General features: G+C 47.3%; 1 protein-coding gene across 5 annotated transcripts in view; it reads right to left on the bottom strand.

Annotated features, from left to right (window-relative positions):
- Window positions 1–435: 435 nt before the first annotated feature.
- Window positions 436–17,217, bottom strand: part of fsip1 (fibrous sheath interacting protein 1) — a 36,113-nt gene continuing 19,331 nt past the window's right edge. For 2 of the 5 annotated variants that reach the window (XM_085392448.1, XM_085392449.1), the window contains exons 9-10: window positions 16,278–16,430; window positions 436–2,024 (exon numbers count right to left, since the gene is read on the bottom strand). In XM_085392448.1, the coding sequence (XP_085248574.1) occupies window positions 1,920–2,024; window positions 16,278–16,430 (258 nt within the window). In that variant the 3' untranslated portion in view covers window positions 436–1,919. Of the gene's footprint in view, window positions 2,025–13,197; window positions 14,517–16,277; window positions 16,431–17,217 lie in introns of those variants that run through there. The other 3 variants (XR_014908935.1, XM_085392450.1, XM_085392451.1) reach the window with 3 other exon arrangements.

Here is a 17,217-nt window from a genome sequence, read left to right as displayed (position 1 = left end):
CCAGCTCTATAGCTTGCTAGCTGCTGTGCTGTAAGACACCGCAGCAGTATATAACTGCAAACTGAAATATGACTGCTAATTTAAATCTTTCTTGGGGTCAGAAAGAGCTGGAATGTGCGCCAGTGAGGGTCCCGCCAGAAAACCCAGACTTTCTCAGTGTGCCGCAGGTCTCTTTACATTAGCACTGACCTCATTCTTGCCATAATGAGCTCAGTGTTTTTCCATTACCCTAAATGAGCAGTTTATCTTACTCTTCTGAAAATATACTGTTTCAGTTACGCACACATTATTTGTGTACAGGAGACAAATACGCTACATATGCTGTGATTAATGACATGAGTTGCACATGTATGACAAATAAAAGTTTAAAATAGACAGTTTTAATCTAGTCCCATCAGTTAGAAAAGAAAACAGTGACGCAGAGTTCACCGTGTTTGGAAAGTGTCCTTGGAGGTTCACCTGGCTGATTCCAGTGTAGAGGAATGTGAGATAATTCCTGCCGTTTAGACGAGGTCAGAATGCGGGGGTAAGGTGAAGAGTGAGATGAACAGGCCTATAGGTGTCCAATGCAAGGGGAGTAAAAAGGCAGGGCCTCTGGGCTGAGGTTGAACCGGGTGTGGATTAGCTCCTAAGATTTTGCATGCACGGAGCAAAAAAGGAACAACGTCAAGGGCTTCCAGAGGTCTCTCAAACAAACCAAAACTCGTCATTCTTAAAGCTGCCAATCTTTTGTCAGGGTGAACCACTTATGTAAATGACAACTGAGCTCGAAAGAGGTCACACAGGGTCCCATTTCAGAGGATCTCGCTAACCCATCCGCTCTGGAGGAGATCACCTACAGAGCCAGGAATGAGCGGAATGCTTGGAGCTGAGCTACAGCCGACTATCACCACCGTAGAGCACACATCCTCCCTTCTCATTAGCAGCAACGCTGGATGTCTGACCACACATTACTAACACAGACGTTCTATATTTTGTCGGAAAAAGCTTTAATGCACGGCAGCGCTCAGAGTTCACCCCCACAGACACGCTGCTATAAGCTGATGTTTATGTGTGCATTAGAACATTCTGCGGCTACAGCACCCGGTTATTAGATTTAATGACAGCAATTTTCTGTTCTGATCTATGATACTTTGGTTAATAGAAAGCATGGCCCTGCTGCTCTGTTTCCTCATGCAGACATATAAACACAAATAGAAGCAGTGTTATAATCGAGCTACATGTTCAAAACATGCAGACCAATTAGGATTAAAAAAACCCAAACAAAAAAAACAAAACAGTTCCCATCCTAAAGTAACCAAATTTGATGACTATAATTTTTCCACTTTTAACACATTGAATATAAAATATCCATCAGTTTATGCTGCTATACACTGATCAGCTGCAATATTAAAACAATGGACAGGAGATGTGGATATCATTGAAGACTTCATTACAAGACAACATTTAAAATCTCTGGATTTTCCATGAAAGGTATCCCACTTTTCGTGGAAACTTGCACTGATGGTCGGCACCACCTTGCGCCAGCAGGACAGTGCACCCTGCAACAATGCAAAACAATGCTCGAGAACACATCAAGGAATATGACCAAGAGCCCAAGGCATTGACCCGATCTTCAAACTCCCTGCACTTAATCCCATCAAGCATCCATGTGTTCTGCTGCAACAAGCCCAAACCTTAGAAGTGTCATTTCAAGACACCCCAGAAGCCCAGCGTCCTCATCCTCACAGGCCAGGGATGTCTTAATATCACAAACAAGCGCACACGACTTCCCCTAGGTAGCTTTAATTTTGTAAGTCTATAAATGAAGAGACTGTTCTATCATCAGAGATCTAATGCCAAAGTCTAACCACATAAAATCATTAATAAGTCCCAGAAATGATCCCGTCTGGTAGCAGTCAAATCATTTTTTCAGGTCTTTATGTTGAGTCATTCATTTCAAGGTCCTGGCTCCAACTTTTTGCCAGCTCACATCCATCCATCAGGCAAAGTAACTGTTCGTCCGTCAGGTCCGGAGACTCATTCTGCAAAAAAAAAACAAAACCCACCAACTGATGTAAGATTTCAGTGATGCTTGTGTGAATTTAGAGTTTCAAAATCAATTAAACAGACACAACAATATGTGTGTATTTGCAGATTCGTTCCACATGCAGGCCTACGGTGCGGATGTGTAGATATGTAACTGTTTCCAGGTCACGTCTGCCGAATATTATAAAAAGTGACCAACTGCTGACATCATTCCTGCATTTCTTCCAAACAAATTTTACTGGGTCTAAAGCTTAGTTTCTGACAAGTCCAGACAAAGTGCTGTATTAATACATGACCTCACACAACAGTGGCACTTCATAATAATGTACTGCACCGCTCTGCTTTGTTGGAAGGTGTGTGGGAAAAACACTTCCACTTGGATGCTAGTTTTGTTTTTCTACGCATAAGCCAGACTCCTCACAGGCAGCCTGGGACAGCGAGTGAGTTCAAGGATGAAAGAAAACTAGGTTATGAGGAAAAGGGCTTGAAAGTTAAATAAACATCAAAATCTATTCCTGGGAATGACGCGTCATTTGGCGCTATATGCAAAGTCTGAATTCCTGGCGACCGTAACTAATTTACCTACGCACGTGTGCTCATAGACAAGCGCAAGTTCACGGTGTAAGGCACTTTGTTTAAACAGCTGCAACTCAACAGTCAATTTGTTCCAATATTATCGACTCATTACCTTCCGTGACACGAGCACCGTGCCAAGAAAGTGTCAAGAAGAGACAACGTTAAATCTCTGAGTTGAACAGAAATCGCTGTCATCATTCTCTCTGCGCTCGTGTTTTTAGCTGTCAGCCCTAAGTGAAATGAATGTCCCTGGCCTTGAAGTAAGGATGCGATCCAGATATTCTGTCCCTAATCTCAATCACAGTCTTTAGTTAGTATTAACTGATCTTTCCCCCTCCTACTTTTGATCAGCAAAACAATACAACACTGACATTTTAGGGAGTAAGTGAACATGTTGTCCTCAAAGTTAGTGTGCTAGAAGCAGAAAAATGGGCAAGTGTGAGGATTTGAATGACTTTAACATGGACTAAATTGTGATGGTTAGACGGCATCTCCAAAACTGCAGCTCTTTGTAGGGTGGTCCGAGGAAGGAACCGTAGTGTCATGGGTGGCCAAGGCTCACTGATGAAGGCATAAGGTGCTCACATTGCCAAAAATGTAATACAGGCTCTGATAGAAAGAGTCCCAGACACATTACGACTGCCAAAACCCCCAATGCTTTGGACAAAGTCCATCTAGATGGTACTTTAACACGGACTACCTACCTAAGCAGACCATGTACACACTTTCATGGAAACCCTGATAGCTGTGGCCTCTTTCAGCAGGATCATACACCCTGCCACAGGGTGCACAACAATGAGTCTATGGTGTTGATTTGGCCTCCAAATTCCCCAAATCTCAATCCAATTGAGCATCCGTGTGATGGGCTGGTATAAGAAGCGCAATCAATGGAGACCCCACCTTGCAACTTACAGGACTTAAAGTGCTAACATCTTGGTGCCAGATACCACAGCACACCTTCAGGGGTCTAGTGCAGTCCATGCCTCGACAGGTCAGGGCTGTTTTGGCAGCAAAAGGGGGACAAGCACAACATTATACAGGTGGTCATAATGCCTGACTGACGTCCAAAACAATAGATTTTAGAAACCAAAAGCAACAACAGTGACCTAAGAAGATATTAAGCAATGCAATTCTTTTCACCTCTTCCTCACACCACACAGAGTAATTCCCGTGTCTCATCTACCCCCTTTAGCTAGTACCATTCACCGGTCATATGCTGACCTGACCACCCACTGAAACGCTCCACCCCATTGTCAGTGGGCTGACAAGACATTACCACACAATCCCGTCCATGTTCAAAGTCCTCCAGAATGTAATCATACCCTTTAGGTCATTGCAGGTTGGGTGGTGTTATTCATCTTTACCCTCACAATTATCCAGACATGTCATCATTTACCAATAGACAGGAGCACACAGGCACCACAGACACAAACGCCCCACAGTGCCCCCCTGGAGCGGTTCATTATCTTGACCCTTCAACATTCATGTAGCTGTGGACTTGACCTCTGCTTCTACATGGCGCAAATGAAACAATAAAAGAGCAAGTTCGAAAAAAACAAACAAACAAAAAACGTAAATAAATATAGAGTATGCACAAAAATATAGAGTTTAAATAAATGTCTATCCATTCTACAGCCGCTTAGCTATTCTTTATATATATTCTTATGTAACAACTGACACCTCGGCCACAGAAAAAGTTTGTTAAGGAAAGGAGACGTACATTTTTCTGAACGTAAGTGAGTAATTCCTGCAACTTGAGACAAATGGCAGAAGAAAAAAATTACAAGTCAATTAGAGGCTTGTCATTATTTTCTGTGTACATGAATGGGGCAATAAAAAGTGCCCCACTGGCTGGAGTCTTAATGGTCTGAAATGCCTCTAACTGATACCAGCCGTCTTGGAGATGGGAACAGGTTAGACTTTCCAACAGAGAGGAGAGGAAAGGAAAGAAGGAAGAAAGAATGTTCTTTCTACTGCTTTGACAAAATGCTACAACTCTTTAAAAGTGGTTGACCTCCGATGACCTCGGTACTTGAGGAGGCCAGGGGTGTCTGTGGGTGACTGATATGTGCTTTCGTGCTGCTACACAGCCATTTAAGGTCCTTCACACGGGTGTTCACTGTTCGTAGACTTAAATTACACCTTTCTTGGCTGCTAATTCAAAGCACATTGTGCGCTGTCGGTCCTGCGTGCTGCACAACAACATTGAATATTTAGTATTTACTGCTGTTTACACTTAGCTCGATTAATGTGATGGTGTTGTGTTTAATATGTTGCTTTGGTTTTTTTTGCTTGTTTCTCTTCTTTTTCTCTCAACAGCTGATCCAGGAGATTCTCCCCCCCCCCCCTTCTCACTGTCCCTCTCCCCTTCTGTTTTTCTTTTCCTTCATCTTTCTCTCTCCCTTTCCTATCCCTCACTCATGTCTGTCCCGTCTGTAACATCTGAAAATAAAATAAAATAAATAATAAAAACAAAGGTCGATCAAATGGACCAATACGGCAATGCCACAATGATCCATTTGGCAAAATAAATCCATTGGGTATCCTTGTTGGTCTTCAGACAACAATTCTGACGGCTAATGAACCAAATGGGACAGAAAAAAAAAAAAAGGTCCTTCATTTCTTCTTGGTGGAAGGTTTCGGTTTCCTAGCAGCAGGGAACACATGAATTTTGGTAAACAGCACAGAAAACTGCTGGGATTACAGGAAAGCTTTCCAAAGAAAATGTTTGATAAAATTGATTAAGGTGCTTCCAGGGAGCATCTCCTTGTTCCACTGGGTTATCAGTGAGACAGGAACAACAATGCTGGGCTTACATGACAGCTCATGAACGCAGAATTCACTATCAGAGCGATTCTGAAGGGAAGTGAATGAGTAAGCAGGAATAGATAAAAACTTTGTTTCTGGGTGGCTTTGGGTCGCGTACATACAAGCATCTCACATACGCAATCTACAGTGAAGAGAAGAGCTGTGTATGCTGCAAAGCCTTAAGCTGGCAATCCCAACCATGATTCTCTGTAATAAACATGTGAAATCCAAGGTGGAAGTGGAAAATCTTGAGTTTGTCAAGTTACAGGCCTTTGACAGTTTCTGTTTTATTGTCACCGGGGTCATTAAAGTTTTTATTTTAAAGTGAATCCAGTTCTTCCACCAGCAAACAATGGCAAGGCGAGTGAACTTCTTGACCTGAAAGATCAGAACTCTCCGCCACTCTCAGAGCATGATCAGCTTTCCACAGGGAGATAAATCTGGCAAAGACAGAGATGTGGAGCCCTCCAGCTACATTCTGCAGAGGACTACCACCTCTACCACAGCTCATCCTGCGCTTCGTACACACAGGATGCAAGACCAGGTTTGAGCACAAGTGTGGGCCGCTCAGCTTTCAGGGTCACCGACTTCAGTTGCATACCTGAGCTCTATAGTCCACAGACCCAGACATTACTCCTCCGGGAGAAAGAAGAACTTAGAATGAATGGGAGTGCAATAACTTAATTATTGCACTCCCATTCTGCTATACAGTAGCATAGCACCAACATTATATGTCATGTCAAATAGCAGATAATATATATTTTAACATTTTTTTTAAATGCATAGTAACTCTCCTAAATACCCAAAGAGCCTCTGCTTCAACTCTAACAGCTATATCAACATAAAATAGTCTTTGGTTTTAACTCTAAGAGCCATGTGTCAATTGTTTTGTTCATCCTAGTCTCCTTTGCAGAGCCTGAACAGAAGCAGAAGAGGTTGCAGCAGCAAAAGGTTCAAATCTGACAGATTTAAAGTTGAGAGCTTTGGATTGCATACTTAACAATGACACTGTGTAATTGGGAAAAAAAGACTCTGGCTTTTCTTTACTGTATACTTCCATAGTTTGAATCACAGGTTAAAGTGCAGCGGTCAGGAGTGCTGACTGCCTGAGACGGCTAACGCTAGCTAGACAATGTTCCTATGTTTAATGTGGAACAAACATCTCTGTGCACATGAGAGCTGCTGCTAAAAGTATCTTTCAGTTTCTGAGCTTGCTAACATATTACATATCCTCCCAAATGACACATGTTGTAAAAGTTCAAAATTACTTAATCACCAATCATAACTTCAATATTTAGGAGGCTAGGCAGGCTCAGACGTGCCCCGTGTCATTAAACCTATATTGCATCCATATTTCAAACAGCGTCTGCCATGGTCTGTCCCGAGGCTTGAAGCTTAGGAGCTGTTTCCGCAAATATATCCAAAAGCGGTGTCACCTCCTAAATTTGAATTTGTATATTTGAAGTTGAGTTATAGAGCATGTACAGGAGATAGGAGAGATCATAGTGACACTGAAAAACCTGAGACCAGTGGGGAAGAGACTTTTCTCAAATTGAGCCCTTTCCAAAGATCATACGGTGACAAAGCAGAGCCGATGAGGGAGATAAGCTAGCAGCTAACAGCCATCAGCTGTGGATGGAGTGAAGCGAGGAAAGTGGTGAAGCATGCATAGAGACAGATAATTGATTTTGAGATTCAGATCCAGATAAGTCAATTTATAAATTTTTTTTTAACCTAGACTGCTGTTCCGATAAATGCTAGAAATAATGAGGTAATAACAAACTGCTGTAAGTGAGGAAGTATGACTGATAGTGTTGGCCTGATTAAAACAAGACCGTTGGGCTGGAACTATCCTGTTTTACAGTAAATGCTGAGATTGTCCTTCCTTTTGCTGTAGATTTAGGAAGGCAGCCAAAACAGGCTGCAGGAAAACGAGCACCAGATCAACTGTCGAGCATCACACAGTTTCTTCAGAAAAATAGGCTTGTTAACCTCGTCAAATCTGCTATTTTAAGATATTGTAACGATGGTTAAGTGTTATTGTACAGTGACATGTTGGTGATCTCTGCACACTGTTGTTGTTCCTTTAAGATTCATGTTTGGTTGTGGTGTACAGGAAGGGGGGGTGGGACCTGGTTGTTCTGTGTGTGTGCCAGGCTGAAGAGAGGTGGAGTTCGAGAGCGCTTCCCCCTGAGTTAACAACCCGCTGGCTTATGTGCCAAATAAACGGACAAACTGAGACCCCAACCGTCTGGTTCTTGTGAACGTTACATTGGTGTCAGAAGTGAAGAAAGAAAAAAGAACCCCAGAACGCCCGACACCCTGTTGCTGGCGACGCTTGCCGTTACGAGACGAGGATGTTGCCGGGCAAGATTAAGAAGGAGACGGAGGAGAGGGAGGAGAGGGAGGTTCGTCCGCGCTCGCCCGCCCATGGAGTGAGGGAAACGGCGCTGCGGCTGTCTGCCGAGGCTGGATTTTCTCCAGGTTTGACTAGGCTCGGGAACTGTTCGCACAGCGGCCGCGATTCCGGCGGGAAGGAGTCGACCTCGCTTGGCGCGCCGTCACGTGATATAAACAAACATGGCGGCGCCCAGCAAGCTGCAGCGAATATAAAAACGCCTAAGTTCAGCGGCAAGACGCCATGGGAAGTGTTTATCGCACAGTTCGAGCTGTTAGCTGTCGCAGCTGGCTGGTCTGAGGAACATAAAGCTCTCCAACTGGCTTTGTGTCTGTGTGAGGATGCAGCTGCATGCCTGCTGCTGCTGACCGAGGAGCAGAGGGGAGATTATAATGCTCTGGTCGGAGCACTTCAGAGGCGCTTCGGGCAGTATAACCAACCAGTGCTGCTGAGGTCGGAGTTCCACAACAGACGCAGATTGCCAGGCGAGCCCCTCCGCATTTTGGCCCATGAAATCGAGTGCCTTTGCCGGAGGGCGTATGACAGCATGCCACCATCAGTGCAAGCGGAGTTAGCTCGGGACCAGTTCCTGCAGGCCCTGAGCCCTAAAGAGCTCCGTATGCAAACTCAGCTTGCTCGGCCAGCCACACTCAGTGCAGCCCTGGAGCTAGCGTTGGAGAGGGAGATGCTTAGTATTTAGTATTTATTTATTTATTGTCATTGTCAAGAACAATGAAATTGCGTTTGGGGCTTCCATACAACCCCAAAAAAAGAAGAAAATAATAAATACCCCTTAAAACCCAAGTGTACATATTTAACCCAGTGTGACTCCAATGCAATAAGACAATCCTTAGCAATAATGTTCGTAGAAATTCAGACAAAGACCTGAGAAACATGACAAAATACAACAATGCAACCCATTCAATATTATTGTACTGTGAGATATGATATCAGATATGATAGTTATCTATTTAAGAAAGGGGGGGGGGGGGGCAGGAGGGGGAAGAGAATAAAGATATGATGCACCAATGCAGACCAGTTCATTGCTATTAAGAAGTTGGATATGGTTATTGTCCGTGAGAGGGGGGCAGAGAGTTCAGGAGCCTCACAGCCTGTGGATACAGGCTGTTGGCCAGTCTGGATGTTCTGGCCTGTATAGACCTACCTTCTCCCTGAGGGCAGCAGATGGAAAAGGTGGCGCGCAGGGTGATGTTGTTGCAGGATCCTCTGGGGGCGCTGATGACGCACACGTAGTGAGGGCTGTGTCAGCACCTGTGGAACAGATGGAGACGCCAGCGGGCTTGTGCAGTTTGGTGCAGGCGGCTTCACTGCAGTCGCCTTCCCCTCGGGCTGGCCCACACCGCCGACCACAGAGCTGCTGGGGATGTGGACAACCCGGACACCTCATCAGGCAGTGCCCCAAGCTTGCAGCGGTTCAGGGAAACGCCCACGGGCCCGTGTAGGCGGGAGTACACGGGCCTGAGAGAACGACATCCCCACACCACCGCCACCTCCACCCGGTGCGGCCATCGCTGTGGGCTGGACCCAGGTTGGCGGCTTTTGCCATGTTCCAGTGACGATCGCGGGGGTGTCCTGTACGGCCCTGCTGGACACGGGGTCCAATGCAACGCTGGTCCGACCCGATATTGTCCCAACCGGAGCTGCTGTGCAACCGACTAATGTGCAACTTAAGACTGTGACCGGTGATCTGGCCCCAATGAGAGGGAGGGGAGTGTTCCAGTTCAAGGTGGGGGACCTCGGTGTGTCTTATGCTGCCTGGGTGGCTGACGTGCAGGACGCCTGCATCCTTGGGCTGGATTTTTTACGAGCCATTGGCGGTGTACTGGACTTAGGCAAAGGCTTCCTCGTAACCCCTGATGGGAAGAAGGTGCCGCTTATTCCTCCCCCGGTCTGCACAGCATCTGCCGCGGCGTCCACCTCCACCGCAGAGACCGCTGCAGACCCGCCAGCAGAACAGCGAGCGGAGGAGGAGGAGGAGAGGCTCTTAGCAGTGAGGAGTATCTGGTCAAAGAACTGTGAGGGGCTGACTCCACAGCAGCAAGAGAGTCTATGGCAGGTACTAAAAGAGTTTAGTGACATTTTTGCCCTGAAAGAAAGTGATGTTGGCTTGACACACTTGGTAGAGCACGTCATTGAGACCAGGGATGCCCAGCCTATTAAAGTGCGCCCACGCCGCCTGCCCCTGGCTCATCAGGAGGCTGTGGACAGAGAGTTGTGTGAAATGATGAAGGCGGGCATCATAGAGCCATCTGATAGCCCGTGGGCCTCCGCGGTGGTGATGGTGCCTAAGAAAAAAAGTCCTAGGATGCGTTTCTGTGTGGACTACAGACCACTCAACAAAGTGACGAAGAAGGACTCTTACCCCCTTCCCAGGATTGATGAGTCTCTCGACTTAGTAGCCGGGTCCTCCTGGTTCTCCACCCTGGACCTGCGGAGTGGCTACTGGCAGGTGCCACTGTCCCCGGAATCCAGACCGAAGACAGCCTTCTGCACTAACAGGGGACTATGGCAGTTCAAAGTCCTGAGCTTTGGTCTTTGCAATGCTCCTGCGACCTTCGAGAGGCTTATGGACAGTGTGCTGGCTGGCGTCCCACGGCAACGGTGTCTGGTTTACCTGGATGACCTTCTAGTGCACGGGAGCTCCTTTGATGCTGCCCTGGATGCCCTGAGACAAGTGTTGGAGAGGGTGGCAGCTGCAGGCCTGAAGCTGCACCCCGACAAGTGCCACTTCATGAGGAGGGAGGTGGAGTTTCTGGGCCACAAGCTGGGTCGTGAGGGCATCAGCACGTTGGAGGAAAAAATTCACACCATTACCGAGTGGCCCACACCAGCAGACCAGAAACAGCTCAAAAGCTTCCTAGGACTGGCGTCTTATTACAGGAGGTTTGTGAAGGGCTTTTCCTCCATAGCCGCACCACTCTTCCACCTGCTGCAGAAGGACCGTGACTTCATCTGGACCCGGGACTGTCAGCAGGCGTTCGACACCCTCCGCAGATCGCTGACAGAGTCTCCAGTCCTTGCCCCCCCTGACCCCGCCCTGCCTTTTGTCCTGGACACTGACGCAAGTAATGTGGGGCTGGGAGCGGTGTTGTCGCAGGTTGGGCCGGAAGGGGAGAAGGTGGTGGCGTACTTCAGCCGGGTCCTGAACAGGAGTGAGCGGCGCTACTGTGTCACACGACGAGAGCTGTTGGCTGTGGTGGCGGGGGTGAGACACTTTAAGTACTACCTGTGCGGCACAGCATTTGTTATCAGAACTGATCATGCTGCCCTTCAGTGGCTGATGTCTTTCAGGGAGCCAGAGGGGCAGGTGGCTCGCTGGCTGGAGGAGCTCCAAGCCTTCAATTTCACTGTGGAGCACAGAGCAGGGACGCACCATTCTAACGCAGACGCCCTCTCTCGTCGCCCATGTGCTGCAGCTGGCTGCCGTTACTGTGAGAAGCGAGAGGAAATAGAGCGGGAACTCACGACAATAGACGGAGCAGCACAGCTCGCCTGCAGGGTTCTTCTGGTGGTGGATGCAGCGGAGTGGAGGGCACGGCAGGAACAAGACACGGACCTGCTGCCGGTCCTGCAGTGGCTGGAGAAGGGGGAGCAACCCCTTTGGGATGAGGTCACTGGGTTTTCCATCTGTACCAGGGGGCTATGGGCCAAGTTTGCAGCTCTCAGGCTGAAGGAGGGGGTGTTGGAGCGTGCCTGGAAGGATCCTGCCACGGGGGAGGAGAGGTGGCAGGTTGTGGTGCCAAGGTCGCTGAGGTCAGCTGTGCTGGAAGCCTGCCATGGGAGCACTGGCTCCGGCCACTTTGGGGTCTCCAAGACTCTCCGCCGCCTCCGCCAGGGCTATTACTGGGGTCAACAGCGGAGGGACGTGGAGGACTTTTGCCGCAGCTGTGATGCATGTTCCTCACACAAAGGGCCACAGGACCAGTCCCGGGCTCAGCTTCAGCAGCAACCAGCAGGGGCTCCAATGGAGCGAGTAGCTGTGGACGTCATGGGCCCATTTCCTCGCACAGACAGAGGAAACCGCTATGTTCTTGTGGCCATGGACTATTTTACCAAGTGGCCGGAAGCATACGCCATCCCAGATCAGGAGGCTGAGACGGTCGCTGATGTATTAGTGGAGGGGATGTTCAGCCGCTTTGGAACAGCAGAGACCCTCCACAGTGACCAGGGGCGTAACTTTGAGTCCAAGGTATTTGCTGCCATGTGTGAACGCCTTGGGACTAAGAAAACCCGCACCACCCCACTTCACCCCCAAAGCGATGGGCTGGTGGAAAGGTTTAACAGGACGCTGGCCCAGCAGCTAGCCATCCTTACCTCAGAACACCAACGGGACTGGGATTACCATCTTCCCCTTACCCTCATGGCCTACAGGTCGGCAGTACAGGACTCCACCCAATGTACGCCTGCCCTGCTCATGTTAGGGAGAGAGCTGAGAACTCCTGCAGAGTTGGCTTTTGGGAAGCCCCCGGACGCGCCAGAGGCACCACCGGGCCGGGACTACGCAAGGAAGCTGCAGGACCGGCTGGATTCTGCACATTCCTACGCCCGAGAGCAGCTGGCGAAGGCAGGCCTGCGCCAAAAGAGGAATTACGACATCACCACTAAGGGGAGGCACTTCCATGCTGGGGAGCTGGTGTGGGTCTACAGCCCAAAGAGGAAGAAGGGACGGTGTCCTAAACTGGATAGCAGCTGGGTGGGGCCTTGCAGCGTCCTAGAGCGAGTAGGGGAGGTTGTTTACAGGGTGCAGTTGCCTCCTAGGGGGAGGATAGTAGCGCTGCACAGAGACCGGATGGCCCCCTACAGAGGACAGTCCCTCCCCTCCTTTCCAGAGGGACGTGTACAGAGCGTCCATGACCCTGCTCAGAGGGACCCCCGACCGGGGCTGCGTTCCCCTCCCTCGGACTCTCCACCCCAAAGCCCCGAAGCTCCGCGTCCACCTCAGGGGCTCAGGAGGTCAAGGAGGGAACGTAGGCTACCGCCCCGCCTCAGAGACTGTGTCGTTCCCTCGGGGACGAGGAACTTATTGCTGGGGGGGCAGTGTAACGATGGTTAAGTGTTATTGTACAGTGACATGTTGGTGATCTCTGCACACTGTTGTTGTTCCTTTAAGATTCATGTTTGGTTGTGGTGTACAGGAAGGGGGGGGTGGGACCTGGTTGTTCTGTGTGTGTGCCAGGCTGAAGAGAGGTGGAGTTCGAGAGCGCTTCCCCCTGAGTTAACAACCCGCTGGCTTATGTGCCAAATAAACGGACAAACTGAGACCCCAACCGTCTGGTTCTTGTGAACGTTACAATATCTTTGTTTTACCGTATTTCAAGCATGTTTAAATAAATAGCTACGAAAAACCTAATACTTCACCTTCCTAACTTCTCCTTTAATCACACACTTGAATTTGGTCAAACTCAATAACAGGAATGTCACGGTCTGCGGAGGCAGACCGTGCGGAAATGTGTGTGGTGGACCCAGGAGCGAACACAAGCGAGGATGCAGGAGTGGAGTTAAACAAAAGCGAGCCTTTTATTCTGGCTGATGAAAGGAACAAAACAGAGTGAGGGCAGCATAAGAGTAATAGTTCAAACAGAAACCTAAACTGGACATAAACTAAGGAAAAGCTATGGCTGGAGATACGGAACACCGGGGGTGGTAACACAGACGACGCGACACAGACTACATGAAACACAGAGACTAAATACACAAGAGGGATGATCAGGGGAAGTGGCCACACATGGGAACACAGCTGACACATATAAACATAACAAGACAAGGCAGGAGTAAACAACACTGACGGGAGACTGTCAAAGTAAAACAGGAAGTACACAGAGGTGCAAACAGGAGGAGAGAGAGAGCACGGGCATAGTGGGCTGGGGAAACATGGAATGAAACACAAGGAGGGGAGATGAGGGCTCACAGATACATAGAGGGGCACACAGGGGATAAAAGTCACAAGGGGAAGTCAAATAAGGAACAACATAACAGGACAACTCAGGAAACATGACCTAAATAAGGAACGAAATACAAAAATACAAGAAACTAAGAATACTGGGCCCACATGGCCCAGGACCATGACAAGGAATTTTTTTTAAAAGTGCTCTTAAGCAGTGGTTCACCAGACTCTCTGAAGTTTTTCTTTTCTTCTCTCATTTTCAGTCCAGTCCTTGTACCATTTTACTTTTTTTACATACATGTTTTTTAAGCCACTTAACACTGACATATGAATCACTCAAGCATAAAAAAGGCACTCGACCCAAGGGATGAACCACTGTTGTGTTTACACATAACAGAGAAACCCATTTGTATCTTTAGGCACTTTGTTACTAGCAACCTGTTGCAAAAGCATATTATTTGTTCTCCTTTCCTTAGTCGAGTCTATGAAAAATGCCAAAGATAACACAGTTCGACAGGCATAAAATAATATTTTTGCACCAACAAGGTAAGAAGCGTAGTGGTTGCCTCACAGCAAGAAGGTCAAAGCCTTTCTGTTTGGATTGCATGCTCTCCCCGTGTCTGTGTGGGCTCTCCCCAGGTTAGAGGAAGAGGTTAGTTGAGGTTAGAGGGTTTAGGTTAACTGGTGATTCCTTTGCTATAAATGTAAATGGTTGTCTGTTTCTGTGCTGGCCCTGTGAGAAATTGGCCACCTGTCCAGGATGTATGGCTGCTGGTTTAGACTCCAGTCTCACCCACAACCCTGAATTGGATAAGCAGAAGAAAACAGATGGATGTATGGATGGATAAATTTCTTCTTATCACACTTTTAATCCAATAGAAAACTACACAGAAACACTGCATAGCTAGCAGACAGTCGGTGTAACTGGAAATACAGCCTTTGGTTCTATGGCTTCAGAATCAGAATCAGAATGGGTTTATTGCCAGATGTTGAGGTTTACAACATTAGGAAATTGCTGCGGTGCTTCAGTGCAGACAATAAGAATTAAAGTGCTATGTAGAAAGAAAGATATGTGCATGAGATATACATGAGATATATACATGAGAATAAGAATTATGAGTGCTACGTAGAAAGATATATACATGAGTATACACACAGATCTATTGAAATCATTACAGTGCTCAAGTGAATATTTGTCCCGAAGGCATTCACGGCATTCTGTCTTCACAAGAATGGGATCTTGGGATATATGCATAACATTATCCCTCTGGGGACGGCTGTCACCCAACGTGGAGGCCCAAAAGTCTTGTGAGAGTCTCTGAGTTATGTATGTTATACAAATCAACTTTATGAGTATACTGCAGCTGTGTGAGACTGGTTAAGTATGCCCTCCCAGACAAAATCTGTACAAATAAATCTTTTTCTAGCCACAAAACAAGGCCCGTGGCACTAAAAATATATACACCGTGAGGCTGCTGTTTACATTGAAGTCACTCGCTGGGTTCACTCATTTAGTCACACTATATAAAAATGCAGTGACACATGGTCAAACGCAAAGAGTGTGTTGCAGCACCAGTAGTTAAGGGACTGGTGGGTTTGATGTTTTGGAATCACGATGAAAGAACGGTTTTCCTCGAATGGAGCTCGGCTTAATTAGCAACAAAATTCCACTTGTCTCTCCTTAATTAGGCCAGGAATAGGCCTCAGTTGCATGGCGTGATGCCGTGTGATGTAAGGGTGTGGCTGCCGCTCGGTGGTTTTATTACCTCACTATTTGTCAGAGAAATGCCCATCTTTTATGTTTGAATTAGGCATACTGAATATACATCACGCTGTGATTCATCAGTGTGAGAACTGATGAAAAGAATTCCATAAACAGCAGCAGGAGCTTCCCTTTTAACACCAACAAAGTCTAACAAATAAATGTATTAACCCTGATGTTTTCCTTTTATCTAACAGAAAATTTAAAGTCATAAGAGCCAGAGAGAGCAGAAATCAGGCCCGTCCACCTTTGTTCTTGGAACATTCTTGCATTGTGCCTTTAGTGACAGTCCTCTGGTTGTAACTCTGCAGACTCCTAAGATCAGACGGTGCTCAATGGTTTCTAGGGAACACTGTGGAGCGAAGACACTGAATCTTGGCAAAGATCGCGAGAAAGCAATTAAACGTGGAGGAGGACAAAAAGGCTATCAGTGGAGAAAATGACCATCCTGGCCTTCTGATCAAAACCATGCATCAAGAGAAGCAGAGGGCGAACTTTAGCTCATCGGTATAAACCAGACATGAGACTGTAAACTGAAAAGAGAGAGAAGTGAAATGAGGGAAAAAGAGGAAAAATTATGGGTCTGCAGAGACACGAATGTTGCATGTGATTTCATCTTCTCACTCTAAGAATGACAGAGAATGAGCTGTATGCTTGTAATAATTTGTTACACACGTGTCTACAGATGAGCGCTGTGGAGCATTATAATGCACACAACACAGTCATATTGTGTGTATGCAAGTATTTGGGTGCGCATGAGCATGTGTTTTCGCGTGAGTGTGTAGCTGCTTTGAACTCACAGTCATCTCTTGGCTTTGACCCAGGAGCTCCAGCTGCCGTTGGATCTCTTGGAGCCGCCTCTCCTGCCCTCTCCTCTCCTTTATATCCTGCAGGACCTTCTCTCCTGGCTGCGGGTCCCCATCGCACTTCCAACTAACCTCCGAGCCAAGGCCCTGATACACAACAGACACGAGAGGTTCTCACGGGGGGAAGAAACACCTCATCTCCCGTGGGTGCTCTCCTAGAGTTGTGCTCGTGGCTTCTGGCTGTCACTTGGAAGCATTTAAATGGTGATAAAAGCACATAGCAGTTCACCACAATTAATTCCTGTGAAAGCTTTCCATACTCCTACAGACGAGGAGTAAAACCCGGAACTCATTACAAAGACCTGAAAAAGTCCAAACAGGGGTCAAACATAAATCACCCGTTTGTGGCATCCACGTGCACTGACACATGAACCCCACTCTCATCCAAAACAAACCCTGAAAATGGGTCAGGAGGAAATAGGAGTCACGCTTGGAGGATTATCAACAGATAGCTGATAAGTGGGAGGTCTGTCTTTCCCGACCAAAGCGTGCGCCATTCTCTTTGTATCGTGCACAGAGACCGAAAGAGAGCCTCTTTAAAGCCACTGAATATATGTCAGATTCTTTGTAAATCATAAGTCTGTCATCCTACATCAGCATCAGTATTTGAAAAACAGTTGGCACTTAAAAAAAGAAAAAGAAAAGAGACCCTGCCCGCTGGAGAAACTGATCAGGAGGGCTAGCTCTGTGGTCGGCATGAAGCTGGACACTCTGGTGACAGTGGCAGAGAAAAGGACATTAAAGAAACTGCTGGACATTATGAACAATGCTGGGCATCCTCTGCACACAGCCATAAACAACCAGAAGAGTCTGTTCAGTGACAGGTTGCTTCTCCCAAAGACAAGAACTAACAGACTTAAAAACTCCTTTGTCC

Source organism: Rhamphochromis longiceps, linkage group LG19 (assembly GCF_057381845.1).
Source record: "Rhamphochromis longiceps isolate RC_006_pf linkage group LG19, R_longiceps_female_GT1.1, whole genome shotgun sequence".
Classification (NCBI taxonomy): domain Eukaryota; kingdom Metazoa; phylum Chordata; class Actinopteri; order Cichliformes; family Cichlidae; genus Rhamphochromis; species Rhamphochromis longiceps.
This window is presented reverse-complemented; position numbering and strand designations above follow the sequence as displayed.